Here is a 13,616-nt window from a genome sequence, read left to right as displayed (position 1 = left end):
TTTCACATCGACGAACGCGGGATCGTGACTCAGCAGCGAAATAGAATCTCCGGGGATCCGTGCTTTTCGCCAGAGGACGGATACCTCTGCCAACACCTCCGCACGGGATACATGCTAAAATAGCCGAGGGTTTTCGGAGACGCCCGTGAATTCTCGAACGCCGCGCCATGTCGAATCTCATCGCAAATATTTGGAATATTCTGTAAATTTCTAGGATCGATCGGTCCCCGATGGATGTTTAAAGAATGCTTTTAACCTTGTTCGATCATGATCAGGTTTCAACAGCGTCCGTACTCTGATCTCCTGGAAGCCTCGGAGCGAAAGCGCAACGAGGAAGTCGCAGTCGCATTGTAGCGACAATGAAATGTAAAAGAAGCACTGTTCGCGGCATGAAAAGAGGCTAAAAGTCTAAATGATAAACTAGAGAACGGAAGGCTCTGCAAGATTCATGAAGTAGCGAACTCACGTTTTCTCGTTTACGAATGATTCCAAGCCCGGCGTAATTACACACTGTTATAAATGATACAACATCGCGTTGCAAATACCTAGAAGTTGTAAATTACTAGCGCCGCTGAATGTATAAGCAGATGTAGATGAGCAGGTGGTGATTGTCGACCGAACGCAACCGTGAACGTTTTGACAGCAACTCGGTTTGCTCAATTAATTACAATCTTAATTAACGCAAAAAGAGAGAAATCGAGAAACGCGTATCATTGAAAATATCCAATAACAGTTTTCGTTCGATAGGTTCAATTAAAAATTCGGTTTGGTACAACTCGAAAATTGTCAAAAAATGAAAACTTGCTAATTGAAACTTGATGAATTTGCTGTTACAGAAGAGAAGGGGGGGCGATCAACAAGTAAAACGTAGCAGGTTGGTAATAAAGCGATGAAAGTGATAAATCGCGACGTTTCCACCCTTTAGGGTGGCGGTAGCGGTATCGCGTTATTAAAACTTTCCTAATGGCCGATAATAAGCAGTCGGCCGTGCCTGAGTTGATATTAAATCGTAAACGATACTCTGTTCCTATTTATCATTATCACGAGGGACACTCGATTCGCTCGCGACGCGAATTCGCGATTCTAACCAAACGAAAGGAATTTCTGTCGAACGAGTTTCAGTCGGAGATTTTTACTTTTTTATAGAAAAATGTTTTCATATCCAGTGAATGAGTTTTGATCTCACAAAACTATTAGAGTAAACAGAATGACGTTGGATGCGTGAGAAGAGATTCTCGCGTCGTGTATCAGAATTACTTTCTCCCTGAGAGAAAAATTTAGATTCTTATAAGTAACTTTCTATTAATTGGCAACTGCGACATTCTTGGAATATCCTCCTAGTACAGAACGATACTTATAAATGATTTTATATATTAAAGTGCACTGAAACGCTTGTACAGTGATTATCGTATCGGCCGTAAAGTAATCAATTTCTTGCTGTCATCTATTTTATCGTTTAACCCGTGTTTTCATTTAACTACGAATGAATTATATTCTAGACCGTGGATGAAGAAAACTCGAATGAATATGCAACGCTGATTTTGCTGCGCATTCTGTTGGAACGCTTAGTCGTCAATGAGACCCAAAGGTAAGACGCTAATATCGTAATCAGGAAGTACGGTTGGAGAGGGAGTGTTTCTCGTTGATCCCTCAGAACAGCGCACATGACGATTCTCTTGAAGCTCTCGTGGGTGATCTCGCGATAATCGTCATCGGGGAGATCGCGCCGGGGCGAAGGGAGAAAAAAGGGGAGCGAGGTAGAACGAGAGGGAATAGTCGCTGACGAACTACGGGGGGTGGCGGGGGTGGTTGTGGGTGTAAAAGAAGGGTGTCACGCCGGCTCGCTGGGAAAAGTGATTGATCGTGTTTCGCCGGAAGGACAGAGAAGAGGAGCGAAGCGAGGATTCGTACGGAAACCGGGGGATGGAAAGATAGAGAAAGAAGAAACGTCGCCAGAAGACGCTGTCGCCGGAGCAGGGCGAGGGATGAGATAAAAGGACGGAAGCTGAGCGAGGAACGTCAGCGGACGGAGACGGAGGGATCGAGCCGCAAAACGAGGAGACAACGTCCCCGCGACCGACCCTCTTTTCGCTCGTTTCTACGTCACCCGCAAGACGCCACCCTTCAGCCACCCTCCTCGTTCCTCGCTGATTCCACTCGACGCGAGTTCGTTCCTCTCGTTCTCTTCTCGGCATGAAGTGGTGGGCTCGTAAGAAAAATAGAAATAAGTTCGCGGCGCGTCGTGTCTCGTCCCGAGCGAAAAACTTCCTTCTCGGCTCGAAGGAAGCGCAAAACCCGGGGAAAAACAGGTGACGTGATATCCCTCAGCCGGGAGAGTCGAATCGCCGCTCCTTCTTCCTGTTCTCTTCTCGGCTGGCGCCCGTTGATGGGAAATATTGCTCCGAAATAGCTTTATTGTCGCTCTTAGAACAGTGCGACGATATTAGTCTAAAGTACCTCGGGGTTAATTTCTTGTCCGGGTCGTATATCACTGGATGACGATCATCTCACGTTCATAGATCCGCACTTTAACACGTTCTTCGATCTATTCGATAATTTCCTTTAAGAAACGACGAATTCAATTCAAAGTTCACTGTGTCTCGTAAAACGATATCGATAAAAAAAAACACGTTGTTGTCCATCGAGTAGCACTCTCATCTCGTGTAATAAACGGAAGATACGAATGATTAAAGCGCGGTTCGTCGAGGGAAGTCGTCTGTCGGTTGTCGCGGCAAAACAGAGTGAGTGTGCTTCTTTGTGTAATGACTCGGCGCTTTGCAACGCTTCGCTCCGCGAAGCAGCTGATCGCCGCGCGAGTAGTAGACGTACTTGACCGAGTGCAGCGAGACACTTGTGGAGCACTAATATAAATACGTATGCGCGCGGGTAAAAGAACGCGTACGACCATTACTTTCAATTTGGTCGCCGAGCGTTGCGCAACGATCCCGGCGTTATGATAATCATGGTGTCCGATGATAAACCGTGAATGGTTCATCGATGGATAAGCCTGTCCACGTGGAATATCATTAGAATAATCGCAAACTGGTTTTGGAAGCTATGCTCGCAACTGATAAGATACGGATTGACGCGGTCTGCCCAATGCTCGACTTTACTACTTAATTGCCGGTCTTATCTGGCCTAATTGATCGTTCCGATATAGACCGTATAATTTACCATAATTGAGATTTAAGTAAAGTTGTTCTAAGCTATAATTTGTATGGAATATTTATTTTAAATTACTCGGCAAAATGTTAAATAAAATTCAGGTCTTCAGACAAGAGACGTGATAAATATGAAGTTGGAAAATAATTTTATTGCTTTTCATTCACAGAGAATATGAACCTTTGCCGGACGATCTAGAGAATCTGCCCGCGCAATAAAAGCCAAGTCACCCCAGTGACAACCCCCAATTAGCATCCCGCGCCGTTTAACCCCTCGATAACCGCGATACCGTCTCAATAACGGCGTGGTTTCATCGTTTTCGAACACGAAGTTCGGCGTAAGATGGATCTCGGGATGGAGGCGGGTTAAGGAGATCCGTAGGAGTGACTACACGGTTCTACGTATACCCTGCATGGCCCCATAAGGGCACAGTGGATCCATGGGCAGGGGTTGGTCTCGTGCTACCGGCGCAGAGTGGGGCTCGAGAGGAGAGGAGAGGAGAATGAGAACCTCGGTGAGAGGGGGCTTCGCCCCGGTCGGGCAACGGTTCGGTGCCGGGAAGGGAGTTGGGAAACGAAGGCGCCGCTGGAGTTGCCAGACGAGTTTCTGCCGAGGCAGGACGAGCTCACTTTCATGGCTCTCTGACAGCTTGGCTTCGGTGCTCGACGTTCTTGCCTTTCGTTACTCTCCGAGTTCCCGATCGTCGTTTTGTTCGACCGAGTCGGTGTGAAGTGAATGGGATTCGACACCAGAGTTTCCGGTGATTTTAATCGACGAGTCAACGAGTTGACAGTTGACGAACCATCGTCTCGGACTGCTCCGTATTCGAGACGCTTCTTGCTATAAGTATCGGATGAATTTTTGGTGATTTTTATTCGTCAACGGACTCGACGGTTCCAGGACAATTCACTTGGACCTTTGCTGGATTTCTGGTGATTCATATTTCCAACGAAATGGGCAACGAGCGATTACTGGAAACCAACGTATCTGTGACGTCATTGAAGATTTGCGAAGATCGTAATCGATACTCTGTAACCGCGTAGTGTTCGATACGAGGAATAACGAATTGGTACCAGCTACGGGCATCGATAAAAACATAAAGGAATCGGTACCATTACTGGTATCGAACTGGGGCGCTTCCTAGCGACCGATACAATTTACTTGCCGTTTTTAAGAAACGCGAGTGTTAGACGAAGATAAAAAATAAATAAATTGAACAGGAAACGAGGGTGAACAGAGGATTCGGCGGCCGTCGCTCGCGAGTCTCGAGAAATAAGTTTATGCACCTGCCGCCAGTGGTTCTCGCGGCGCCACTCACGTGTTGCATGCGTACCATCGCCATCCATCATGGTCGCGGTCCCGGGACCGTTCTGATTGGTCCGCGCCGCGGTCACATGGTATGGTAATTGGTCTCCGGTGGGCGGGAAGGAGCGAACGAGGCCGCGCGGTGCTTCGCGGAGAATCGCAAAAGGTGGCGGAAAGAGAGGAGAGGACAAGCAGCTGTCCGTCCACCGAGAGAGACTCGCCGCCGCTCTCTCTTCGCGGTCTCCCCGGTGCTCTTTTCTCGTTTCCCCCCTTCGCGCGAGTCGCCCTTTTCCTTTTTTAACCGCCTTCTCTCTTGCGGCATCCCGACGCCGCGGTTACACCGCTCCCCCGGCCTTTCTCGGGTGGAAAAACTCACCCCCCGATCGTCGGTACCGAAGGATGTCGGCCACGGTGCAGTGAGGTGTGTTCTACGTATCCGAGAATGAATATCGTCGACATGGAACCTCGAGACGCTATAAACTGACTCCGGAGTTGAAAAAGTAAAGTGCCGTACTTCGATCAGACTGAAAAATTCGAATTGGTGGTGCAAATCGGAAATTGGTAGCGCAATGAGTACGACGTATCTACCCTGAACGAGATCGATACGATAACCGACGCGTAATTACAGACCGGAGAATTGTAATCGGTGGTGTGAATCCCGTCAAGATGAGCTCGTTCCTGATGAATCCATCCGCCGCCGGTGGATATCATCATCACCAGCACCAGCAAGCAGCGAACAGTCATCATCTGGCGGCGACGTCGGTGATGGTAGACCCGAAATTTCCCCCCAGCGAAGAGTACAGCCAGAGCAACTACATCCCGTCGACGGGAACAGATTTCTTTCCCGGCAGCGGCAGCGGTCACCACTTGAATCATCCTCAATCCCATCAATTGCAGTACGGCTATCATCAGCACCATCACCAGGCGGCGTCGACTCCTTACGGCGCTTCCTCGGCGGTACAGTTGAACGGTGGATACGCCGGCTACGGAGGATACTACGGTCCGCATCACCCTCATCACCAAGTGCACGCAGTTCACCATGCGAGCCTCCATCCGCACCATCACGCGGTCGGCGCGCTGGCGATGCCGCCGGAAGCTCAGCAACCACCCCTCGCGTGTCCCGCGACGATGCAGACGCAGCAACAGCAACCGCAACAACAGCAACAGCAACCACCTGTGTCCGCGTCCACCGTCCTTGGCGCCACGCCGCTGTCACCGGGCATTATGCAGAATCACGTGCAGCCGGACGCGCTTCAGCATCATCAGCAGCCGAGTCAGCCGCCGCACGACAACACAGCCTGCAGCCCGGCCAGTTCCGGTCACCTGCATCGCGACAATTCGCCGGATCTTCAACAGCAACCGTCTTCCGGGCAGCAGCAGCAACAACAGCATATACAAAATTCGCAGCAGCAACAGACGCAGCAGCAGAGTCAACAGCAGCATCACGTGGACGATGGTAGCGATCAGGACGATATGGAGGACGATCAGATGATGGACGGTTCGCCAGGCATGATGGAGGAGGAAGAGGAGGATGAAGAAAACGGGGATCGGGTGATCTATCCGTGGATGAAGAAGATTCACGTTGCTGGCGTCGGTGAGTCAATGATTCCTTAGCGTCGGTGACGACAGGGTTGTTGGAAGGAGTGATGGGATTCGAAACAATTGGAATCAGTTCGAATCCGTCATGCGACAATACATTCATTTCGAATCTGATTAGAAGCTTAGAAGGTCTTGATAAATCTTAAACCTATTTATTGTCTTGATCACCTTGGAAGTTCTGAATGTTTTCAATATATCGATTGGTTTGAAAATTATACAACTGAGATAAGCATTTGATATTCGAAAAGCTATTCTTTATTTTTGTTGAAGATATCATTGATACGAAATATATTTATTATATTTATTATTAGATATTTCTAAAGTTTGAAATATCGGAAATGCTTTTACATTATAAACTTCATTGACTAAATTTTATAGTACCGTTGTTGTTAACTTGTTAAAGCTACCAAGACGATCAAGACTGTCAAAACTATAAAAACTTGCAAAACGTTCAAGAATTCTCAGCTTCGAAAGATATCCGAAATGATTCGAATCTTCAGAACTCTTGAAAATCTTCAATTCGCTTCGAAGTTCGGATTCGAACGCCCATCACTAACTATAATTCAATCTGAATGGCAGCTTGGTTGTTGGAATACGATTCTTAATATTGTTTCGAGATCGAGGAGGTCTAATAAATTACAGATTCAATAGTGATAGAGGCACTGTGGTAATTGAAAGAGAAAGAAAGATTATTCCTTCTGTTTGTGATACTGGTTCGATCCGACGGAACACTGTGGCGCGCCTACACTACTATTTAGCTTCCACGTTTCAATTTTAATTTTACAGCGTTACTATTAAACCGTACAGTAGCGCTGCAACAAAAACTTACAATTATCGGTCGGCACACGTTTACAACGTATCGCAAAGTGCACGATAAAAGATGGAGTGGATCATTGAGTATAATCTGTGAAGGTAAATATACCGTGGCTGCAGGGTGGTGCGTTTACGGGAAGACTGATGAGCCGCAATTTATCGTTGCACCTTCCAATCGCACCTGCAAGAGATTTTAGAAGTTTCGGACCCATAGTACGTATATTCTGTTACGCCTAGTGTCGCTATTATTCGGCTCTTACCCCACGACAGGCTGAGATATGACGAACTTTAGAGTCGCCTCTAAACGCGATTAGGGAATAGGACGAATCGACTGAAATTTATCTTATTGGCGAGATCAAAGACCCTTTGATGTTGGCGCGTTTTTCAAGCGTTCCACTTGCTTTTTACAAAATTAGACCCTATATAGACAAGTGCATCGTAGAAAAGCTTATGTGGATTCTTCCAACTCTGAAATAAGAATATTCAGGAGGAGAATTTTCTACATCTTTCGCGTGCATGTAGAGCTGTCAGCGAGATCGATATCTGCTCGATACAAATGCCAAAGAATTTCACAATTGCCACGGTATTATAAACTCTCGGTGTATATTTAGTATACTGTTCATTGAAAACGATAAGAATAGCGTGAGTTAAACGCGGCGCGGCGGCTGGCAGCGTTTCGCAGAAGGATTACGAATCCTCAAAGGGCAATTTTTGCAACGTAATATCCCGGAGAATTTGGCTCTCTCTCGCTCGCTGCCTTTGCAGCCTCAAATTTCTATTCCGCTTTTTCGACACGGGCGATAATGCTGTTCATTCTAGCTTGCAACTATTTCCTCGCTTTTCAAGCTCTAAAACGAACTCGAATATCATAACTCATGTTTCCAGGTAACAAAAAATATCGTTGGTGAGAGGGATTTTTCCACGATATAACCGAAATACCATTTTCGTTTGTGTTATCGCTTTTCACGTTTATTCTTAAAAAAAAAAGTGTCTACCGAAAGAATCGATGCGAGAGTCTGGCGAGGATCGAGAACTATTTTTGACACGCTGTCCTTCATAGTTCGCGAGCTACGCACGTTTCAATCCCGCTTATTGCTCGAGGTCCGGTACCAGCTGAGTCCGGTATGCGCGTCCGTCGGAGAGGAGATGCACTGCAATCTCTCCCCTCGAAACGTGTCCGGCTATGTTAGGAGGGGTCTTCCCGAGGACCAGACGCGTCGGTCAGCCTCGGAATGGAATGTGTCTGCACAGATTCTAAACTGAACTCTCGCTTGCCCGAACGGGCTTCCTTCTATCGTCTCGCTCGCTGCTACGCGAGGACCACCAACAAACCGTTTCTAGCATGCGAACGCGAGGATTGACGTCTCGCTTTCGTGATATCGATCCACGAGTCTTGCTCTCGTCTACAGTCACCTTCCTCGCGACCCGAACCGATGATGCCACGATGGTCAATTCCGATACCGAGCCTCTCGTTAAAGGTTTGAATACAGAAACGGTGGAAGTATGCGCGATAGCAGGGTTGACGGTAGGCAGTCGAGGGAAAAGTATGTGCTGGATAGAGTGGTCGATTAGAGTAGAGAAATGTTCAGGAGAATTACTCGAAGGAAGTCGTGATGCTTTATTTTTCAATTTCAATCTCTTTCGAACTGCGAATCGATTGCAATCACAATTTTCCATTTTTGAGAAAGCTCATACATGTATAGTTTTGCAATTATTATCGCACACCGGGCGGCTTCTTCCAATCCTCGCTCGCCGAAAGACGGTTGTTCATAATCTTGGCTGAAGTTCGACGAGCTCGGCTACTTGGCCGAGCATCGAGCAGACCCGTCCTTGGAACATTCGCCTGTGGCCGATTGCGAAACGGTGGAGGCCGGTTGGGTTGTCCGGTGCGTTTTCTCCGTCGCGTCGTTCGGTGTTCATTGCACGTGTCACGGTTCTTTTATCCACTGCACGATCGGCGATCATACGTTCCCGACAGGCCAGAGTCGTGTGCCGCTCGCTCGCAGTTGTACGCGAGGATATCGACAATAGGCCTTAGCCTTAAAATAATGGCGCCTGTCATCCGGCAAAGCTGCAACCAATTTAACGCACAGATAATACGACTACGAGTATCGTACGCACGGATGTTCGTTATTAATTGCCCGGTACATTTTACACTTTCCGTTCGCCGGGTCAATCATTTTTTAATACGATCAGATAGGCGGTACTCGAAGGGCTGACAGAAATTCTGGCGTAACTGCGTTTCTTTTACATTGGAAACGATAATAGTAGTTGTCGAAACTTTACGAGATCTGTATCGTTAAACCCTTTGATCAATCGATATCTCTTCGCGTGGATAAAATGTACGAAGTACACGGGCACGCTTGTACGAAGGAAAAAGTGGTACGAGCCGCGTTTTATTTCTTTGCAGACTTCAGATACTTGGAAAAGATCAATCCGCGCATATTAAGCGAATAATTACGCGATAATATTGACACGCAGCGATTGCTTGGGTAAGCGTTCGAGCATTTGTGCCGTGTCATTTCGCGCCGATAGAGAAGGTCGAAACAATTACGTGTATACTTTGATATTTGCTAAAACTTTGCAACGTCCGATAATCGGAAAAGTCAATCAGAAGCGCGCGCGTGGATACATATGCATGCGAAGCGTATCTGTTTCCCAAGTATTCCGTCGGTGAATCGCAAATAATCCCGCCGCGGCGCCATCGAGGATGACGTCTGCCGACGAGAATACGAAATTCTCGATCCATAAAATGTTGGTTGAATATTGAACGCGTCGTCCTTTACCTCTCCTACGAACTACAGAATCTCTCTCGGTAATTATACGATGAATATCGAACGAATCACGTTGCCAGTCACATTGCCGTTGAAGCCCCGTGTTCCGTCGGAATCGGGCGTCGAATTTACGAGCGCTCGTAGCCTCTCGATTTAAAACGTTTAACGAAAATCCCGTTGTCTGGTCCCCAGAAGGAAGTCGACTAACGCGGCCCGATCTCTGTTTGGTTATTGCAGCGAATGGCTCTTATCAGCCGGGGATGGAGCCGAAGCGTCAGAGGACCGCGTACACGAGGCATCAGATCCTCGAGCTGGAGAAGGAGTTCCATTACAACAGGTACCTGACGCGACGGCGACGGATCGAGATCGCTCACACGTTGGTTCTCTCTGAGCGGCAGATAAAAATCTGGTTCCAAAACCGTCGGATGAAGTGGAAGAAGGACAACAAGCTGCCCAACACGAAGAACGTAAGACGGAAGAACGTGAACGGACAAGCTGCGCCGCCGCCGTCGAAACCTGCGAAGACGTCGTCGAGCAGGTCGAAGTTGACCACTGGAAACAATAACAGCCAGAGGAAGAACAACAATAATTCACCGTCGAGCGGGATGGACGCCGGTCTCGAGCCGAGCGTCTCTATGACAGACATGTCGGACGTCCATTCGACTCTTCCTCACGCGAACGTGGTCCACCCGAGCTTCCAGGGTCACCCGCATCCCCTGGCCCATCTCCAGGCGCAGCTGAGTCATCATCATGTAACCGGGATGATGGAGGGTCCGGCCGGTGGCCCGTTGGGGCACATCGCCACCGGAAGTATCAGCCCTCTAGCCCCCGCCACGAGTCCGTCGGGATTGTCGCAGGTTACCGCACCCATACCACCGCCGGCAATCAAATCCGATTACGGATTGACGGCCCTGTAACATCCGTACGGGGAACCCGATAACAATTCTACGAGTCGGTGTTTCAATCTCATTGGCCAGGAATTCGTTGCCGTTTGGTAGTCAAAGTTTATTCTCGTTAAACCGTTCCTGTCGCGATCGAAGCACGCAGTCGATGAAGTCTCGGTGTCGTTGGCCAAAAGTTCGTTCGCCGACCGAAGTTGTACTCAGAACTTGTGCGGTGAACTAGGATGATCGGAACGCGAGTCCTTCTACCGAATTTATAACGAAATCTCGATCGATGCCGTCAGAAGTGAAAACCGACGCCCGGAGTATAAATGACATTTTCATGGTTGTTAGACCCTGAAGAATGGAGAACGAGACCCCCATTAATGGAATGCATAGGGGTTGGGAATTAAACAGGAAGCCACGTCACCCTTTGATCCTTCTCGCTGCGAATCATTGTTTGATGGATGATGCGTCGGGCGAAAAACCGGAAGCAAGGGCTCTCTCTATTCTCGATCGTGAATTCTACCGTGGTCTCACGGTACCGTTGCCGGTGTTCAATTTTTCCGACTCGATCGCCCATCGTCCCAGATCGAAACAGTGACCTGAATGCCAAGGATGAGATTCCCTGCAATTCCGCGGCCTTCCTTCGCGAAGATGGCTGAGTCATCATCGCCCGAACGATGCATCTCTTCGGTGAAACAAATGGACGCTCTGATAGGTGTCGGTTACCCGTCTCTGAGCTCGTTGGTGTGCACCGATCGTCAGATTTAACTTTGTCGGCACGCTCGTCAGCCGAGAAGACGGTGATCAACGTTTGAAGTCTCGTCCAAACTTTTGGAACCGTGAAGTATGGTGACAGGGCAGTCGAGGACCGAGCGACGCCTCCTGAGTGTCACTGAGTTAGAAGTTGGGGTTGGAATTTGGACAGAACGATGATAGATTCCGTGTAGTTTTCGAAAGAGTGCGGAAAGAAACCAAACGAATTGCCAGTGGTACGTGAAAAGACAGCTTGTCGAGGGACGGTGGTGATTCGCGACGAAAGACTGCATTCGGTACGTCACAAATCTTAGTTTCCTCTTTTTAGGTCCACGAGACGAGTCCTTCGACGAATTTAATTATCTTTGACGTTAATTCTGACTATAGATTCTTCGGAATTTGTAAAATCTTGGAACTCGTCGAACCATAGGAAGGGTAATAATCGATAACCTACGTGAAACTGTACATAAAATACATAGGTGAAACGCGCGCTGTGTACATAGTCGTGTAAAGAAAGTCTAATCGCTATGCGATTATAAAGTGCATCGTATTTCATATGTTATTGCAATAAGTGTGCAGTCTCTAAGTGTTAAGTACTCGTTTCATACTCGTGGAAAGCATTAAGAGCCGATGCCGAGCGGAATTTTCGCGTCTTACAAAAGATTCGCTCCGAAGAAACGAAAGGATGACCGATAGTTCAATTTTCGACATAGATAATAGAATCGGAGAATTTAATACAAAGAACGTTGGACGACAATTTTCTTTTATGTTTTCTGTGTCAAAAAATAAAATAGCCTTTCAACAGAAATATAAATAGCTCGGTTCGTTCATCTAATCGTCGTTCGTTTCACGCGAGTTCTTTGCCCAGCGTATTAAGGCTCGTTGTCTCGGCGAAGTGGAAACTTCCCGCGTTGGTCAGACGAGGCGCACCGCCGTACGCCATGCACCGAAGCGAGCCGCGACTACTTTAATTTCGCAGGAAATCGCGTTCAGGCTCGCTCGCACTTACGTTGTACATACACACATAACGCAGTCGAGATATCTATTTTTATCTGAGAAAGTATACAGATCGACCAATAACGAGGATAGGCACGCTAAATGAAACTACGTAATAGGCGAGCGACGTCCAGGTGGGAACTGGCGAAGAGTTCAAAGGAGTAGCAATCAAACGATTTTTAAATAAATGCACAGAGTCGCTGTGACGCTATACCAAAACGATGTTATAAGCCGATTTAACGATAGAAGCGTAGTGATGTTAAGAAGGGAACGCGTTAACGCGACTCCGTTCTAACCCTTGGAAACGAGAACGGGGGAACGGCGGTCCTAGCGTAATTGTAATTTAGCCAGATGATTGAAACGTGTTCTACTAAGTGTGACAATTGTATTTCACTATTCCTATCGATAATTGTATATAGCCTGTACGATAAGAACGTGTTCGGGCATGCACCCGATGCTTGCGTTTCTATTGATCGTAGAAATCGATCAAAATATAAATACACGAAGCGAAGTAAAAATTGAATCAATAAATAAATGTTTCGTAATTTACAATAACAGCGTGTTTCCTCGAGAGAAGCAGTATCCCTGTTCCAACCACTTCACGTCGTCGCATGTAATCCGTCGACGAGTTTCTTTCTTTAACATTAATTTTATTAATTCTACAGCCTCGTGACTTATCCACCGTGTAATCTAGCTGGTATTTTTCTTTAATGAACCACAGGTTTCATTCGTGCGACGACTCGCCGCTCGTAATCTAGCTGGTTTTGTAACGAACCCTTGTCGCGTTTCGTTGTTCATTTTCCATGCTCGCGTCGTGTCCCGTTTGTCCGCTTTTATCGCCGCCGTGAAAAATGAACATTTCGGTTATTATAGATTCATTATCCGGGGCGAATTTTTATCGGTTTTTTCGCGCGATACGCAGAAAAAAAAAAACGATAGCCCAGTTGGAGTTCGAGGTGAGCTCGCCGCCACGTCGGTTGACACTGTTGACAGTATCTCTGTTCGTAATACGCGTGTAAAGACTGACTCGCATGTATTTACCGGTTACGGTACGCGTGATAAATCGTTTTCCCATCGAAACGGAGTCGACACACCGATTACTGGCAAGCGAAGACAACATGCAGACTGTCGCATCGTCCAAGTCGTGTCTATAAGCGATTTGTCTCACGTCCTTGCAGGTAATCACAATTAGAACATTCGAATATCTCTCCTAGATATTGAAAGGCGTGTTTCAATTGTCGTTACGATTACGAAACAACGTTACGAGCATTTAGCGAGCGTCAAAGAGGCATCGTTCGTTCCACGGAAAAGTGGTTCTCAAACGGCG

General features: G+C 47.4%; 1 protein-coding gene across 3 annotated transcripts; it reads left to right on the top strand.

The window, feature by feature from the left end:
- The first annotated feature begins 3,426 nt into the window (after nucleotides 1-3,426).
- On the top strand, nucleotides 3,427-12,844 carry Dfd (homeotic protein deformed). Of its 3 annotated transcripts, XR_003389944.1 has the most exons (3): nucleotides 3,427-6,061; nucleotides 9,846-11,589; nucleotides 11,681-12,844. XR_003389944.1 is itself a non-coding variant. In XM_026818800.1 (2 exons), exons 1-2 carry the CDS (start codon nucleotides 5,134-5,136, stop codon nucleotides 10,568-10,570), a joined length of 1,653 nt encoding a protein of 550 aa, XP_026674601.1. In that variant the 5' UTR covers nucleotides 3,427-5,133; the 3' UTR covers nucleotides 10,571-12,844. The 3 variants fall into 3 exon arrangements, 2 of the variants coding, with proteins under 2 accessions (XP_026674601.1, XP_017890689.1); XM_026818800.1 differs by having other exon boundaries at nucleotides 9,846-12,844; XM_018035200.2 differs by having other exon boundaries at nucleotides 3,432-6,061; nucleotides 9,891-12,844.
- The last annotated feature ends 772 nt before the right edge of the window (nucleotides 12,845-13,616 follow it).

Source organism: Ceratina calcarata, unplaced genomic scaffold (assembly GCF_001652005.2).
Source record: "Ceratina calcarata isolate Rehan_Ccalc_2016 unplaced genomic scaffold, ASM165200v1 scaffold88.2, whole genome shotgun sequence".
NCBI lineage: Eukaryota > Metazoa > Arthropoda > Insecta > Hymenoptera > Apidae > Ceratina > Ceratina calcarata.
The sequence above is the reverse complement of the archived record's forward strand: the minus strand, read 5'-3'. Positions and strand labels throughout refer to the sequence as shown.

Bases quoted from the DNA above. Each gene is read 5' to 3' on its own strand.
- Dfd (XM_026818800.1), top strand. From the start codon at position 5,134: ATGAGCTCGTTCCTGATGAATCCATCCGCCGCCGGTGGATATCATCAT. The intron at 6,062-9,845 runs GTGAGTCAATGA...TCTGGTCCCCAG, and splicing joins GATTCACGTTGCTGGCGTCG to AAGGAAGTCGACTAACGCGG.